Source organism: Vipera berus (genome assembly GCF_964194415.1).
Source record: "Vipera berus genome assembly, chromosome: 1".
Lineage (NCBI taxonomy): Eukaryota > Metazoa > Chordata > Lepidosauria > Squamata > Viperidae > Vipera > Vipera berus.
In genome coordinates, this window is record NC_138202.1 from 252,017,981 (window position 1) to 252,031,352 (window position 13,372).

General features: G+C 44.4%; 1 protein-coding gene across 1 annotated transcript in view; it reads left to right on the forward strand.

The window, feature by feature from the left end:
- Nucleotides 1–13,372, forward strand: part of LIN28B (lin-28 homolog B) — a gene marked incomplete at both ends in the record, with an annotated part of 76,498 nt that overhangs the window by 4,585 nt on the left and 58,541 nt on the right. The window contains one exon of the mRNA XM_081314364.1: nt 7,546–7,739. Coding sequence (XP_081170490.1) covers nt 7,546–7,739 — 194 coding nt within the window. The remainder of the gene's footprint in view (nt 1–7,545; nt 7,740–13,372) is intronic.

The window sequence follows — 13,372 nt, forward strand, 5'->3', positions numbered from 1 at the left end:
AAAACGTCTGCTTTTAAACTGAAGGCTGGGACTACTGTTAACAAAGTTGGGTTTTTCTCTCCACGCCCGCATTTTACTTTTGAAATGTGCCTTGGCCATTTGTGAAATAGCCGGAAAAAAATGTCCTCTCGACGGTGTTTAAGGCGTCTTCTCTAACCACCGTCCTTACTGAAGTCAGCTGTTGGCTTTTTCTGGATTAGAACCGCAACCGAAAAGGCGGCTTTCCGAAGTCCGCAACAAAAGACGCAAATGCATGCACGCGCCCGCCCCTAAAAGTCCTCTTTATCAGCAAACAGGCTATGAAGACATTAGAGATATCTTCAAGAAGACTTTTGTTCGGTGTTACATATATTAGTTTGTGGATGAGTGAAGACAAAGATGACAGAGACGGGGAGAGACGGGGGGGGGGAGAGCAGACGGACGGGCAGTAGAAATATTTTTGGTTGGTGCCAAAAATAAATATACGACGCGAAAGCTGCAGGAGACTCCGATGACGGTGGGCGATAGGGGGAAAAGAAGATGCTCCTCTTAGTTTAAGACTTCGTCTATTAACAAATAGGGGAAAGGGTTATTTATCCAGAAGAGGTGAAAAATGCAGGAATGTAAGATTTCTCTGAGCGCCACCCTCCCCCTTTGCTTTCCGTTTCCAATCTACCAAATATTAGATGGCTCGTTCTGGGGAGGAGGCTCTGCTTGAAGTAACAGGTACCCGGAAGTTCTTCTCAGGGAAAGAGAGGTCGGAGCTGTACCTGGGAACCAACTAGTCTAGAATTCTGCCACGACCCCCGCACCCACTCTTGTCTAAAGCTCCTGGAGCTTGAGGGGCAAAGCCAAGCGCTAATTCCACTCCTCTGCCGGCGCTTCCAGATGAGGACCGTAAAATCCCAGGCGATCGCTAGATGGCAGCCAATAGTTACATTCTTTCTGTATTCGCAGCCGTTTAAATGTCCTTCCATCCTAGGAGTACCCCACCCCGATCCCAAACCATCAACCACTATTCCTACTTCCTAAAAAAAAAAAAAGGTCCCTTCCTTGGAACTTTGTCGGAACAGCTGGTGCGGTTCGGCTGTCGCCGTCGGAAAAATAGCCCGAGCGAGCGGCAGGAGTGCAGAATCTCGAATCTGGGGTTGGGGGGGGGGGTTGGAATAAGGCGGCTCTTCCCCACCCCCACCCTTTAATTCGCGCCCTTGAGCTCACACCAAGGCCGCCGAGCCGTTGTTTTGCCTGTCGAGTTTCGGGGGTTTCGCCCGGATTGTTCGAAATACGCGCTTTTGCCTGGGCAGCAGAAGGCAGGGGTCGTCGGGAACGAAACCTTCACGCCTGAATCGCCGACTCTTCGACCTTTTGAAGGAAGAGAGGCCTTCCTCACATCGTCCAAATCCGCAAAATCAGGGCAGCGCTTTTGGAGTGTTGATATTGTCGCCCTTTCCCAGCACGCACACACTGAGTTTGTGGTGAGGAGAGGGACCCTGGTGTTTTTGCAGGAAATGAAAACGGGTGAGCCGAAAACATCTGGCACTGTTGGGTCAGACCGTTGGCTCCCAACCTTAATTCTGCTAATATTGGAGGCTTTCAAATTTTAAGGCAGGTGAGCAGTTATTTGAAAACCCGCATTTTTTTTGAATACTGTACAACCGCCTGCAGCCAGTTCTTCCCTAGGCGACTTTCATATTTGACAGCGTCTTCAATACTGTAATTGCTTTACGGTATTTCTGAACTTGGGGGAAAAAAACAACCCCAAACACCACTTAAGTAAAGCCTCTGCAAAACCGAATCATACGCTCTGAACCAAAAGTCGCATATCTTTTATTTTTTGGAACGGGAGGGAGCTAACCTGTTTATTCTGCCTTCTTAAGACTTTCACCTCCTACACTATCAGCGGAGGCATTGCGTTTCTAGCGTCCTGCCAGCATATAAACTCTTGCAGACGGGTGTATTAATAGAAGGATGGTGTGTGTGTGTGTGTGTGTATACACTCGCTGTGAAGAAAAAGCTGGCTTTTTCTTCACAGCGAGTGTTCTTTTAAACTTATAACAGATGCCACGCCGAATGCAACTTGATATTTCATAAACTTCAGTTGCTAAGCAATACTGTATTTTGCATACGATAGATAATGATGCTTTTCTCGCATTGTCTCGGCTTTTGGAGGTCTGGGAGAAAATTGAACAGTGGCGTGCAGAACCGACTATCACACGAGGTGAACGGAGAAGGCAAAACCTCAAAGAGGGATCCAAGGCAGGTGACCTCCCCCAATGTGAGGAGTCAAACCTTGCGAATCCATTTTACATGGGGGTGGGGGGGTTTAAGGCAAAATGCCTCTTCGTTCTGAAAAGGCAGGAGCCAAATACTTAGTTCGTTGTGCAGGGTTTCATGCAGCCGTGGAGTTCCTTAAACCGAAGAGAAGTCACAACGGCCCGAGCTGCAGCAAGAAACAGTCCCGTATTTGGACGGACCACTACATCATCCCTCAGAGCGTGTTCCGTCACCTTGTTCATTTTTCTGGTTCTCCCAAACCCTTTGAAGGCTGTTTATTCTCATTGGTAAAGAAAGGTGGGGAAGACGTCCTTCTTTTCAATTTCAGCACCCAGCCCCTGGTAATAGGAAGACGTTGAGTTCGGTCCTCTTGTTTCTGGTTAAGTAAAAGCGTTTTAGTTTTTGGTTTCTCCGCCTCACCCTTTTTAAGGAATATCTCTTGCTGTCCTCCAGTCTCAAAAAGCTCTTCCTTCGAATTAAAGATTCGCTTCTCCCTGGGCTGATTTGGAAGGAGGTCCCCTAGAACTCCGAAGGCATTTATTTCTAAAGCAAACCTTCCCGAGGCCGGGCTGAGACCTGCGCCCCGATCCCGAGCCTCAGAAGGAGGCGCCACAGATTCTGCGCCATTTAGCTCTTCTCTCTTCTTCCCTCTTCCCCCCCCCTTCCCGGCTTTTCTGCGCGCTCTTTTAGTTGCGAGAAAAGCTGCACCGGAGATGGAGCGAGGAGGGTGGGAGGAGGAGGAGGAGGAGGAGGAGGAGGAGGAGGAGGGAGAGCTGAGCAAGACGACCTCCAACAGCGGAATCACCAATGGGGAGCTGATGGTTGAAGGTACCCAGAGGAATGCAGCCGTACAGAACTTCAGCCCTCCTCCCCTACACCAAAAAAAAAAAAAAGAGAGAGAGAGAGAGAGAGAACAACCTTGGCATCGCTACGAATTAACGCGTGGAGATGTTGTCGCGGCAGGAAAGTAACCTGTCCACTTAAAACAGGGCGTAAGGAAAAGAGGTTTGCGCCTTTTCTCTCCCTGCAGTCTCACCCGGGAGTAAATAGGCCCCTTTAGTTAATCTTTGTTTGTTCAGACTGCCTGTCGCCAGGTTTAAACCAACAGCGGACAACCTTGTGATTCCGTTGGTGAAAGAAACCCCGAACATCCAGGGCAAATTACAGCACGGCGGGAGGGATGGGGGGGGCGGGTGGCAGACCCCGCCTCGACCTTTGCAAACGTTGATCGGACTTGGAAAAAACAGGCAGCGGGTATTTTCAAGGGAGGCCGAAACAAGATACGTTGGGATTAATCCTGTTCGTATCCTTTCCACTGGAATACAGCGCACGTGCTTTCGTAAGTACATACGCAGCTACGTACTAGAAGGCGAGCGATCCCAAGCACAACGCTAATCAGCGGGACTCCTAAGCGAGCGGTCCTCAAAGGATCGGGCGCCACTTCAGCCCAGCGCCAGAGGACTGGGAAAGCTCGCATGGAAGTAAGAGTCGCTGGGCTGCCTTCAAGGTGAACGCGCCCAAGAATTGAGCTGCCAGGATTCCCGGTAGCGTCGCAGAGGCAGCGGCGTGCACTTGTCATTAACGCCCCTCAAGCTTGATCCCTCCGCCTGTGTGTCGCCCTGAGAGGATTCCGCTGATGAAGTTAAGAGCTCTTTAGGTAGATGGTCGGTTTCTCCCCGTGTCGTTGGTGTACGGGTCTATTAAAATGTCAATTCCACCGTAGGGTGACCGGACTCGCAGGTAACGCCTGGACGGGAGCGACTGCCGGCTGTCCAGAAGGGGACGGATTCAAACAGCAGCTTCATTCCTCCAGTCTTTGTTTTCCTGCTTCTCCTCCAGCCGCCACTCCGGTGTTTCCTCTTCACTGGCAAATTCTCGTTTAGCCCTTCCAGTCTCTCTTCCTCCATTCTCCCGCCTCCTGGAGAACAATTGTTGCCGAGGGAGCTTCGTTGAACGCTGAGCTTGCAAACTGACCTCTTATTTAGGAAGTCATTAATCACATCCCCTCCCCCGGAATGAGAGAGGGTGATGGAACCTATGAAGCGCCATCCCTCTCCCTCCGCCACCCCCGCGTACCGCTTTCCCCCCAAGGCTTTGAAAACGCTCGGCTGCCTCGCATCCTGAACCGAATTGAGATGACACCGCGTTTCCGGTAGGCTTCCATAACGGACAGGGTACATACAGACCCGGAAAGGCGGACTGTGGTCCCGAACAGGCTTGGATCGACCGAGCCTACACAAGGCAGGGCCATAAATAAGCACCTTCGGAATATTAGTCCTGCAAAGAATGCAGCGCGTATTTTAATGCTCGTTTAATCGTTCGAACAGTTTGTGCATTTTAGCAATGTCACCCTGTTATCAAAAGAGGCTTCCCTGATGCGATGCATTCTCTGATGATATTCCACAAAGAGACATGAGTTTGTTTTCCCCTTTCCCTTCCAGAAAACATTCGACTGAGGGGAATAAAACGGCACGTTGCAATGTGGTTCAAGCGGAAGATGGCTATTATCGTAATGAGAGCGGGACCCCAAATAATAGATCTAAGAAAGCAAATTCCGAATTAAAATGGGGTGGGGGGTGGGGAAATCCTAATAATTAAACAAGAGGGCTCTTATTCACAGGATGCATCGCCAACAAGTCTCGCCAATCGTTCGTGTGAGATAATTTAATTTGGATTCCTGCACCGAGCAAGGGAGTGGACTTGATGGCCTTAAGTGATTCATTACCAGTTCTGCAAGATTACCAGTCGCAGATACACTTACATAGCAGTAAGATCCGTGAAGTTCAGTTATATTTACTTTGGCGGGTGGGGGTGAGCGCAGGCCTCTGCAGCCAATTTCTGTGCGCGGTCAGCGGAAAGGAAGGCGGCTTACTTTCAGGTAAATGTGTACAGGAAGACGCAAGACTGCGCCCCCTATTTCTGGCCCATCACCGATTGCAGCGGGACGCGACCGGCGCGCTCACACAAAAGATCTAAAGCAGCGTTTCCCAACCTTAGGAACTTGAAGATGCGTGGACTTCAACTCCCAGAATTCCCCAGCCAGCATAGCTGGCTGGGGAATTCTGGGAGTTGAAGTCCACGCATCTTCAAGTTCCTAAGGTTGGGAAACGCTGATCTAAAGCACCTCCAAGCCAGTCAAGTTTCAAAATACAGAAATGGTGCCAAGTTAACCTTCAAACCGCCGACTGCTATTTTAGGTGAGCCCCCACCGCCTGATTTGTGGATCAGCTTCAGAGCTCCTTTCAAAAGAGCGGCGCTTTCCACCTCCCGGGATTTCGCGCCGTTACGAAATGTCTTTGCACGCGGGTCCTAAAAAAATAAAATAAAATAGGCTTTCGCTCCGGAGAGCGCCGTAGGGCATGCCGCCTGCGCTAAGGCAGCCCAGGCAGGCAAAGCTTGGCGGGGCTGTGTGTTCCGACAAAGAATTATTCCCCACCCTTCGCGAGCGTCAGACGGATCTACGTAGCGAAAACGTGCCAACTCGTGGCCCGGGGAGCGGATTTTCAAATTTCGTTGTTGATTCGTAAATGAGCCCGGCGTGTCAGGGCCGTTGGAAGTGCCGATTGGCTATTCCTTTTTTTGCCAACCTTCCTCTCCCCCCCCGCCCGCCACCGCCACCCAACCTCACCCCATCTCGGAAGACCCGAGGTGAAATTAGTAGTAAGAAGGCATGTAATTGAGCGAGTCACGTGCAACGGGGGCCCAGAATCCCAGCCAGAGAGCATGGAGGGCGCTTGGCCCGGGCGGTGGGGGGGGGCGGGGCAGCGCAAGCCCCCCCCCAAAAGAGCAGGACCCAGACAGCCAAAGCGGGGAATCGCTCAAAAAAAATAAATAAATCAAGATGTTAAAAGCTAATTCCCGAGACCGCTTCTCCCAACCGGGAAAGGGTGTGCGCGCGGGGGGGGGGTTACTTTCCACCTCGCTACTTTGGAACACAGGGCCTGTAAAGCAACATGGCCGAAGGTTATTCCTCCCCCCCCAACACCACCACCTCCCTTCTTTTCCTGGGTTGCTTTTTTTCCCCTTTTAAACATCGCCTTACTTTTCCTCTTTTTTTAAAAAAATGTTTATTTTAAAAAAAAAAGCCCTTTAATTTGGACAGTTCGTTTAATGGGAGGGGGTGGTGGAGGAGAACGCCCACCATAGCCATGAAATGGGAGACTGGGGTGGAAGAAAAAAAAAAGGGGGGGGGAGAAAGAATCCTATTGTGGCCGAGAGCTCCTCCGTGTTGCTTGCTCTGCGCCGCCCACACACCGATTCACCCAAGTTGAAAAGCGTTCAAGAGGGACCATTGTTTCCCGGCGCGATTGAGCAAGCCGCTGAAGGCAGAAAAAGGGAAGGGAAACTTTTATACACCTGCCCTCCCCCCTCCCCGCCGCCGCAGCAGCCCGGCTCCACTCGGCTCTGGTAGAGAGTCATTCCAGCGTTCAAGAAAGGGGAGGGGGGTTTGCCGAAGGAAGAGCGCGAGAGAAGCGAGCCCAGTTGGAAAATAACACCCGGCGCTCGCGGCCGCTGGATGGGCTGTTCCAAGCGGTTGTGCAATCGCCGCCTCCCTCGGCTCGGGCGCCCCCTCCCCGCCTCTCCTCCCTCCCTCCCTCCCTTCCCTCGCCAGCCCAGACTCATTCGCCTGCGAATTCCTCTGGGGAGGGATGGGATCGGTGCTCAACCAGCAGTATCCAAGTAAAGTATCGTTTTCTGGGGTGGTTTATGTGGCTGAAAGATGGAGTTAAAGGGCAGGATCGCACGTATGTACAGAACAACGTGGGGTGGGCTGGGCTGCCGCCGCCGCCGCCGCCGCCGCTGCTACTGTTTGTGCGTGTGGCGGGGGAGCGTCTGAAAAAAAACGTAGCCCGAGTCGCAGCAGATGCTGCCTTTCCTTCGGCGAGGCTTTATTTTTCTTTCGAAATGCAGTTTTTATTTCCTGCTGCTACTACGAGATCCGGGCGTGGGTGCGCTTGAAATGTTGACGGGCTTTAAAATGTTTGTGTGTAGCGGGGAGGGGGGGGAGGGGTCGGAAGGGAAGGCAAACAGCTCGGTTTCGTAACGTCGAACGTGCGTGTGTGTGTGTGTGTGTGTGTGTGTGTGCTTTCCGTCCTTTTCTGTAGCAATCGCTCTTGTGCAGCCGCCAAGGAGATGTTACTAGAATTTAATTCTCTGCCTGTGTGTGTGTGTGTGAGAGAGAGAGAGAGAGAGAGAGAGAGAGAGACACAGAGAGAGAGAGAGAGAGTGTGTCGCGCGTGTATATTTACGTGTAGTTTCTTGGTTTTTTTCCGCCATCCCTCTCCAAATCAGCGGGGGCGCGTAAAAGTGGAGATGAACCCGGGAAATTGCCTGAACGAGAAGAGGAAGAGGAGGAGAAATCCCAGGTTTTGCACGGAACGGGCCATTGCAAGTGGTTTAATGTGCGAATGGGATTCGGATTTATTTCCATGCTCAACCGCGAGGGAAGCCCGTTGGAGTCTCCGGTTGATGTCTTTGTACACCAAGTAAGCACTTTTTGTTACTTAAATTCTCGTCTCGCTCCGTTTTCGCTAAAAATTAACAAATCCTAGTTCTGTTTCAGATTGTTTCTGTTTCATATGATCTAAAGTACGTTGTTTGCATAAATGTCAATTGTGCCCCTTCTGTTAGGAACTAATTTCAGATAGCAACAGTCCCATTGAAATCGGTGTATTGAGAAGGTACCTTATATAGTTAATAAAAGGTAATAAGGTACCTTCTCAACACCACGTTGTAGTATGAAGCCTTGTTTGTTTGTTTGTTTTTTGCTTCCGGTGTAATTCTAGAAGAATTTTGTAATCTATTAGTCAATTGATAAGATCACTTTTTATTAAAATAGGAGAGAGAAAAAATCAGGTGTAAACCCTGCAGTTCTGTGTGTGTTGATTTGAACTTAAAGAATCTATACAAAAAGTAGAACCTACTTAGAAAGAAAACATTAAATAGTGTTACTTTTTGTGGTAATACAATGAAGGTATAAATAGTACTTGTCTTGGTCTGCTATTTGGAACAAATGCATCTCATATTGTAGAAAATAACATATCAAAGACTAATTTATGTTCAGCATGTGGTAATCTGTGAGAGGAAAGTATATTTTCTAGACTTGTAGAGCAACAAAGCTACTCAGTCTTTAAGGCTTCCAAGTTTAGAAGTGCAGATATAAAAGGTGGTGTTGTCATAAATATTTATGAACAAATAAAGGCATGATTCCTTTAGCATGTAAAAGTCTATTATGATTGTAAAACAACAGCATAAAAGAGTTAATTCAGTTAACTATATTTGACTGCTACACATGGGGGCCTTTCACTTTCTTTTCTGTCCTTTGATTATATAAGAACTAAAATCAGGAATTAAATTTTTATTTGTACTATCTCATAGTTGGCTCAGGAGGGAAATGAAACAGATACAAATTCCTGAAATTCCTGTGCACATTGTTAAAATCTTTTTTATTTTAAATCCTTCATTGAGTGTAGGAAGACCTGGGTTTTGATTGAGTATATCTGCAAAACTTCAATAATGTTTCATGTGAATACATCTATTACTTTGGGGGGATCTTCTAGCAAACTGAGTCATTTATTTTTCTGTGTGTGTCAAATTTGCTTTCATTTTTTTTTCTGGTTTGAGCAACATTTTAAGATGATCTGTTGTGGGTTTTTTATTTATTATTATTTGGTTGATGGGGATAGAATTAATATGCAATAGAACAAGGTAATAAAAATAATACCTTCAGGTTTAAAAATATGTTCTGAAGCAATATTTTCACTGAATTAAGTGGAAATATTCTAGAATAATTGGTGACATAATTGCTGTAACTGCTGCTTAAAATATTTGCTTTTCCCATCTTGTAACAAAATTAATATCACTAATGAATAGTAATATGGCATCTTGAAACAAAATTAATATTAATTTAACTATAAATATGGAGAATAACTGAAATAAATACTTGATTTTTCATTTACATAAAATTGTTTGATTTAATCTACAATCCTCATAGATTTTTCAGTGCTGACTTCTAATGGCACCTAGCCCTTCCCTTTTTTTCTCCTTTCCCTTTTTAAGTTCTCCATATATATTTGTATATATCTAGATGCTGAATGTATATGTGGATTCATATTATACCTGAAAATCAAACTCCCAAAAATCTGTTAAAATAACACTTATGTAAAAGATACTTGTAATTTAATTATTCAAACATTGTCATGTTGAAAGTACTGTGCAAGCTTTTGGCTTCTGTGTTTATATTTTCACAGATTTTTTAAAAAGTAAAATCAAAATATTGGGGGGAGGGGTGGATTGCAGTGCTAAAGTGGAGAACAAATCTTCTCAGTCTGTTCCTTGCACACTTGCACTGGTTATTGTGGTTATTGATAGGTTCTAATAATTAAATGGAAGCTATGTAATTATGTAGACTTGGATTTTTTAAAAAAAGCTTGATTTCTACATTTCCCTTTCATCTACAAGTCTCTGGGCAAGAACTATTTTTTAAATCTAAGATAAACGTGTACAAGCCATGATCAATCCAATTTTACAGATTTGGACTGTAAAACTATAGCAAGTTAGATAGTTTTCTCTACATATGTATTTTTGCTACTTCCTAGTTGAAACAACTCTTGACTTTTTAGACAAAAGATAGCAGGGCTTTAAACATTCTGATCAGAATTTTTCACAGAAGGTAATTTGAATTTGTGTGTGTGTTTATACATATATATACATATACATATATATACTGCTCCAAAAAATAAAGGGAACACTTAACACAATGTACTATTTAATAGTAGGATGTCTTATTTTCTGTTCCCTTTATTTTTTTGAGATATATATATATATATATATATATATATATATATATATATATATATATATATATATATATAACATGCAAATAAGAGACTGCTGCATATCAATCCTAGTTTCTTAAATATTGCTAAGTGCATAGGTGATATGATACAATTTCTAATAATTCTTTGGGAAAAGAAGTGTATTTGAATCTCCTTATGTCAGATTAAAATTTAATGTTCTGTCTACTAAGCTAGGTATGAAGAGTAATGAAAGCTATAATTCTGTAAGACACAAAATTAATGAGTTTGACACATGCTTAATAGAATTCAGTAAGCAAGAAAAATAATTATAGGGAAGAAAATTTAAGTATGAGCATTAATAATATACTGTATTTAGATAATTTGAAAAAAGCATCTTATGAATACTTCCATATATATATATATATATATATATATATATATATATATATATATATATATATATATATATATATATATATATATATATATATATAATGTATATGTATATGTATATGTATATATATATGTATGTATATATATGTATATATATGTATGTATATATATGTATATATATATGTATATATATGTATGTATATATATATATGTATATATATATATATGTATATATATATATGCATTTGCAAATCAGCATAATGAATTCTTCTTGGTAATTTCCTGCAGAAATTTCCTGCATCTGAAATGAAAGGGTGGTACTGAGTAAAATTATTTTGTTCAGCAAAACAGGCTGATTTCACTTCCATTACTGCACAAATGGGTTACACGTGATAGAGGAAAAAGGGGCCCTAAAGTGGGGAGGGGTAAAGAGAAGAGCAGACAAGGAAAAAGAAGAAGCCATGAGCAGCTTGTAGGCATCTCTAGGAGTAAAAAAAAGACCATTATCTGACTAGAGGGAGACTGAAACTCTATAAGCAAGTAAATTTGCCCCCTTGTCTGCCTAGGTCACTATTTGAGGCCCCTTTTTCTGAAACAGACTAACAGCTATCCTTGGCTGGTGCTTGTTGGAAGCTTTTTGGCATCTCTGCTCCTGTTTTTCCATCTTCAATATTACTACTGGTTGTTCTGATGTGGGGTTCTGGTTGTCTTGTGCCAGCAAATTGCATTCAGGGCTGCATGTCATCAAAGGGGCAACCTCAAGGATTAAGGGCGCCACACTGCAGCCTGTATGTGTGCAGGAAGAAGGTGTCTATTTACTGACAAACTGCTTGTGCAGCTGATTTTACTGGAGCCACCGTTGAGGGATGTGTCTGAGTTGAACAGAACAGAAAATCGCTCAGGAGCAAGTATAAGTGGAAGGACAAATTTGGGCATATACGGAGAGCTTCCAACCTGGCCATCGCAGGAAAATAAAGACAGGCTTCTGGTTGGCTTCCTTTCCTAAAAATCTAACCAAGGAAGTCTACATTCCTATGAAAGTTGACCATTATGTTATAGATCTCTCTTTCTGAATGCCAAGTCAATTGTTGGTAAAATATCTACCAATCACCATTTAATGCTGAATGGCAACTCCAGCCTGTATATACCCGTATAATGGAGACTTAACTCCGTGTAGAATCGTCTCTGCCAGATGGGTGGCATAGGAGTTTAATAATAATAAATAAACTGAAGGTAGAGAGAGCGATTCATCTTTCCCATTTCTCCACAGTTCTCTGTGATGTAGCAGGCTAGATTTGGACAGCAAGGTTGGGAATCTGGGCAAATCATCGTTGGTTTGTAAGAATTCCATTTTACTAACAAGAAGTTGTCTCAAACATTCTGCCAATTCTGAGTTCCTATCACTGTTGGGACAGTTGTTCCGCTGATACCTGTTACTGTATCAGCTATCCTGCTACATTAGTATGTAGAACTAGTTTGGCAATGTTAGAGGTGACTTTATGTTGCAGTTTGTGTAATCCTTTGAAAGTGGTGCTTTGAAATATGCAAGAGAGCATGAGGCGCCCCAATATTTGGCTTGTTAAAACAGCTGCATCTTTTTTTAGGCTTGCATAGAATGAAATGACTAGGCATGAACAGGCATGTGAAGATAGCTAGAAGCAGCAGTTTGGAAACATTTTAATAATTTAAAGAGATTTTTCATGTATCTCCCATGTCTTCTGAAACACCTGTTTTGAAAGATTTGCACAGTTCTGAAAGTTTCCTGCTTGGAGGATTTAATTGTCCAGAATACTGATCAGTCAGGGGATATTCAGAAATTCTTGCCCACTTAGGTAGTCCTCAATTTACTCATTTAGTGATCCTTCAAAGTTACAAAGGCAAAAAGTGACTTTTCACTTTCAGTTTTTTACACTTATCACCATTGCAGCATCCCCATGGTCACGTGATTTACATTCAGATGCTTGACAACTGACTCACACTTTTGATGGTTGCAGTGTCTGCAGTGACCCTGGGATCATGTGATCACCTTTTGCAACCTTCTGACAAGCAAAGTCAATGGAGAAACCAGATTCACTTAACAACTTGTTACTAATTTAACAACTGCAGTGATTCAGTGTGGCAAGAAAAGTTGTAAAGTGGGACAAAAGTCACTTAACAAATTTCTCACTTAGGAACCTAAATTTTGGGCTCAATTGTGATCATAAGTTGAGGACTATCTATATAGATATTTGGATCATTAATATCTGCTCCCTTGTCAATCCACAATTAAAACAGCTTCCATTTGGATTTAAGAATTGAGGTGGTGTATGATAATTATGATCCAACCCATTATTTTAGCTTATTTCAGGGGTGTCAAACTGCTGGCCCACGGGCTGGATGCATCATCCAGAAGCCACGCCCACCCCATTGCTGGCAATGGCAAAACCGTCCCGATACGTTGCGCGATGCCACATGACGTCACGAGTTTGACATGTCTGCCTTATTTCTATTTGGGGATCTTGAGGTTGCAGGCTAAATTGTCTGGCAAGATGCCCGCCTCTCCTTCTCCCCTCCCCCATTATAAACTGGCCAGAATGTGCTTGCCCTTTGGAGGGGGAAAGAGAATGGAGGTTTTCTTGTGGAAAGTAAATGCCCTTTTCTATTTAAATGAGGTGGTTAGAAATCTGTTATTTAAAAAAAATCCCATCTCTTGATTTGGGAATTGATGGGCTAATCTCACGTCTGTCAAGGAGAGGATGATCTCAAAGCACAGAAGGTATCTAGCACAGAGGTCCCCAACCTTTTGGGCACCAGGGACCAGTTATGTAGAGAGAGGTTTTTCCGCGGACTGGAGGGGGTGTGGTTTTGTGTGCTGCCTGCATCCTGCAGATGGGGCTTTCCTTGGTTGTGTGGACTGGTTGCTAGCATGCCGCGGCCCAGTACTAGTC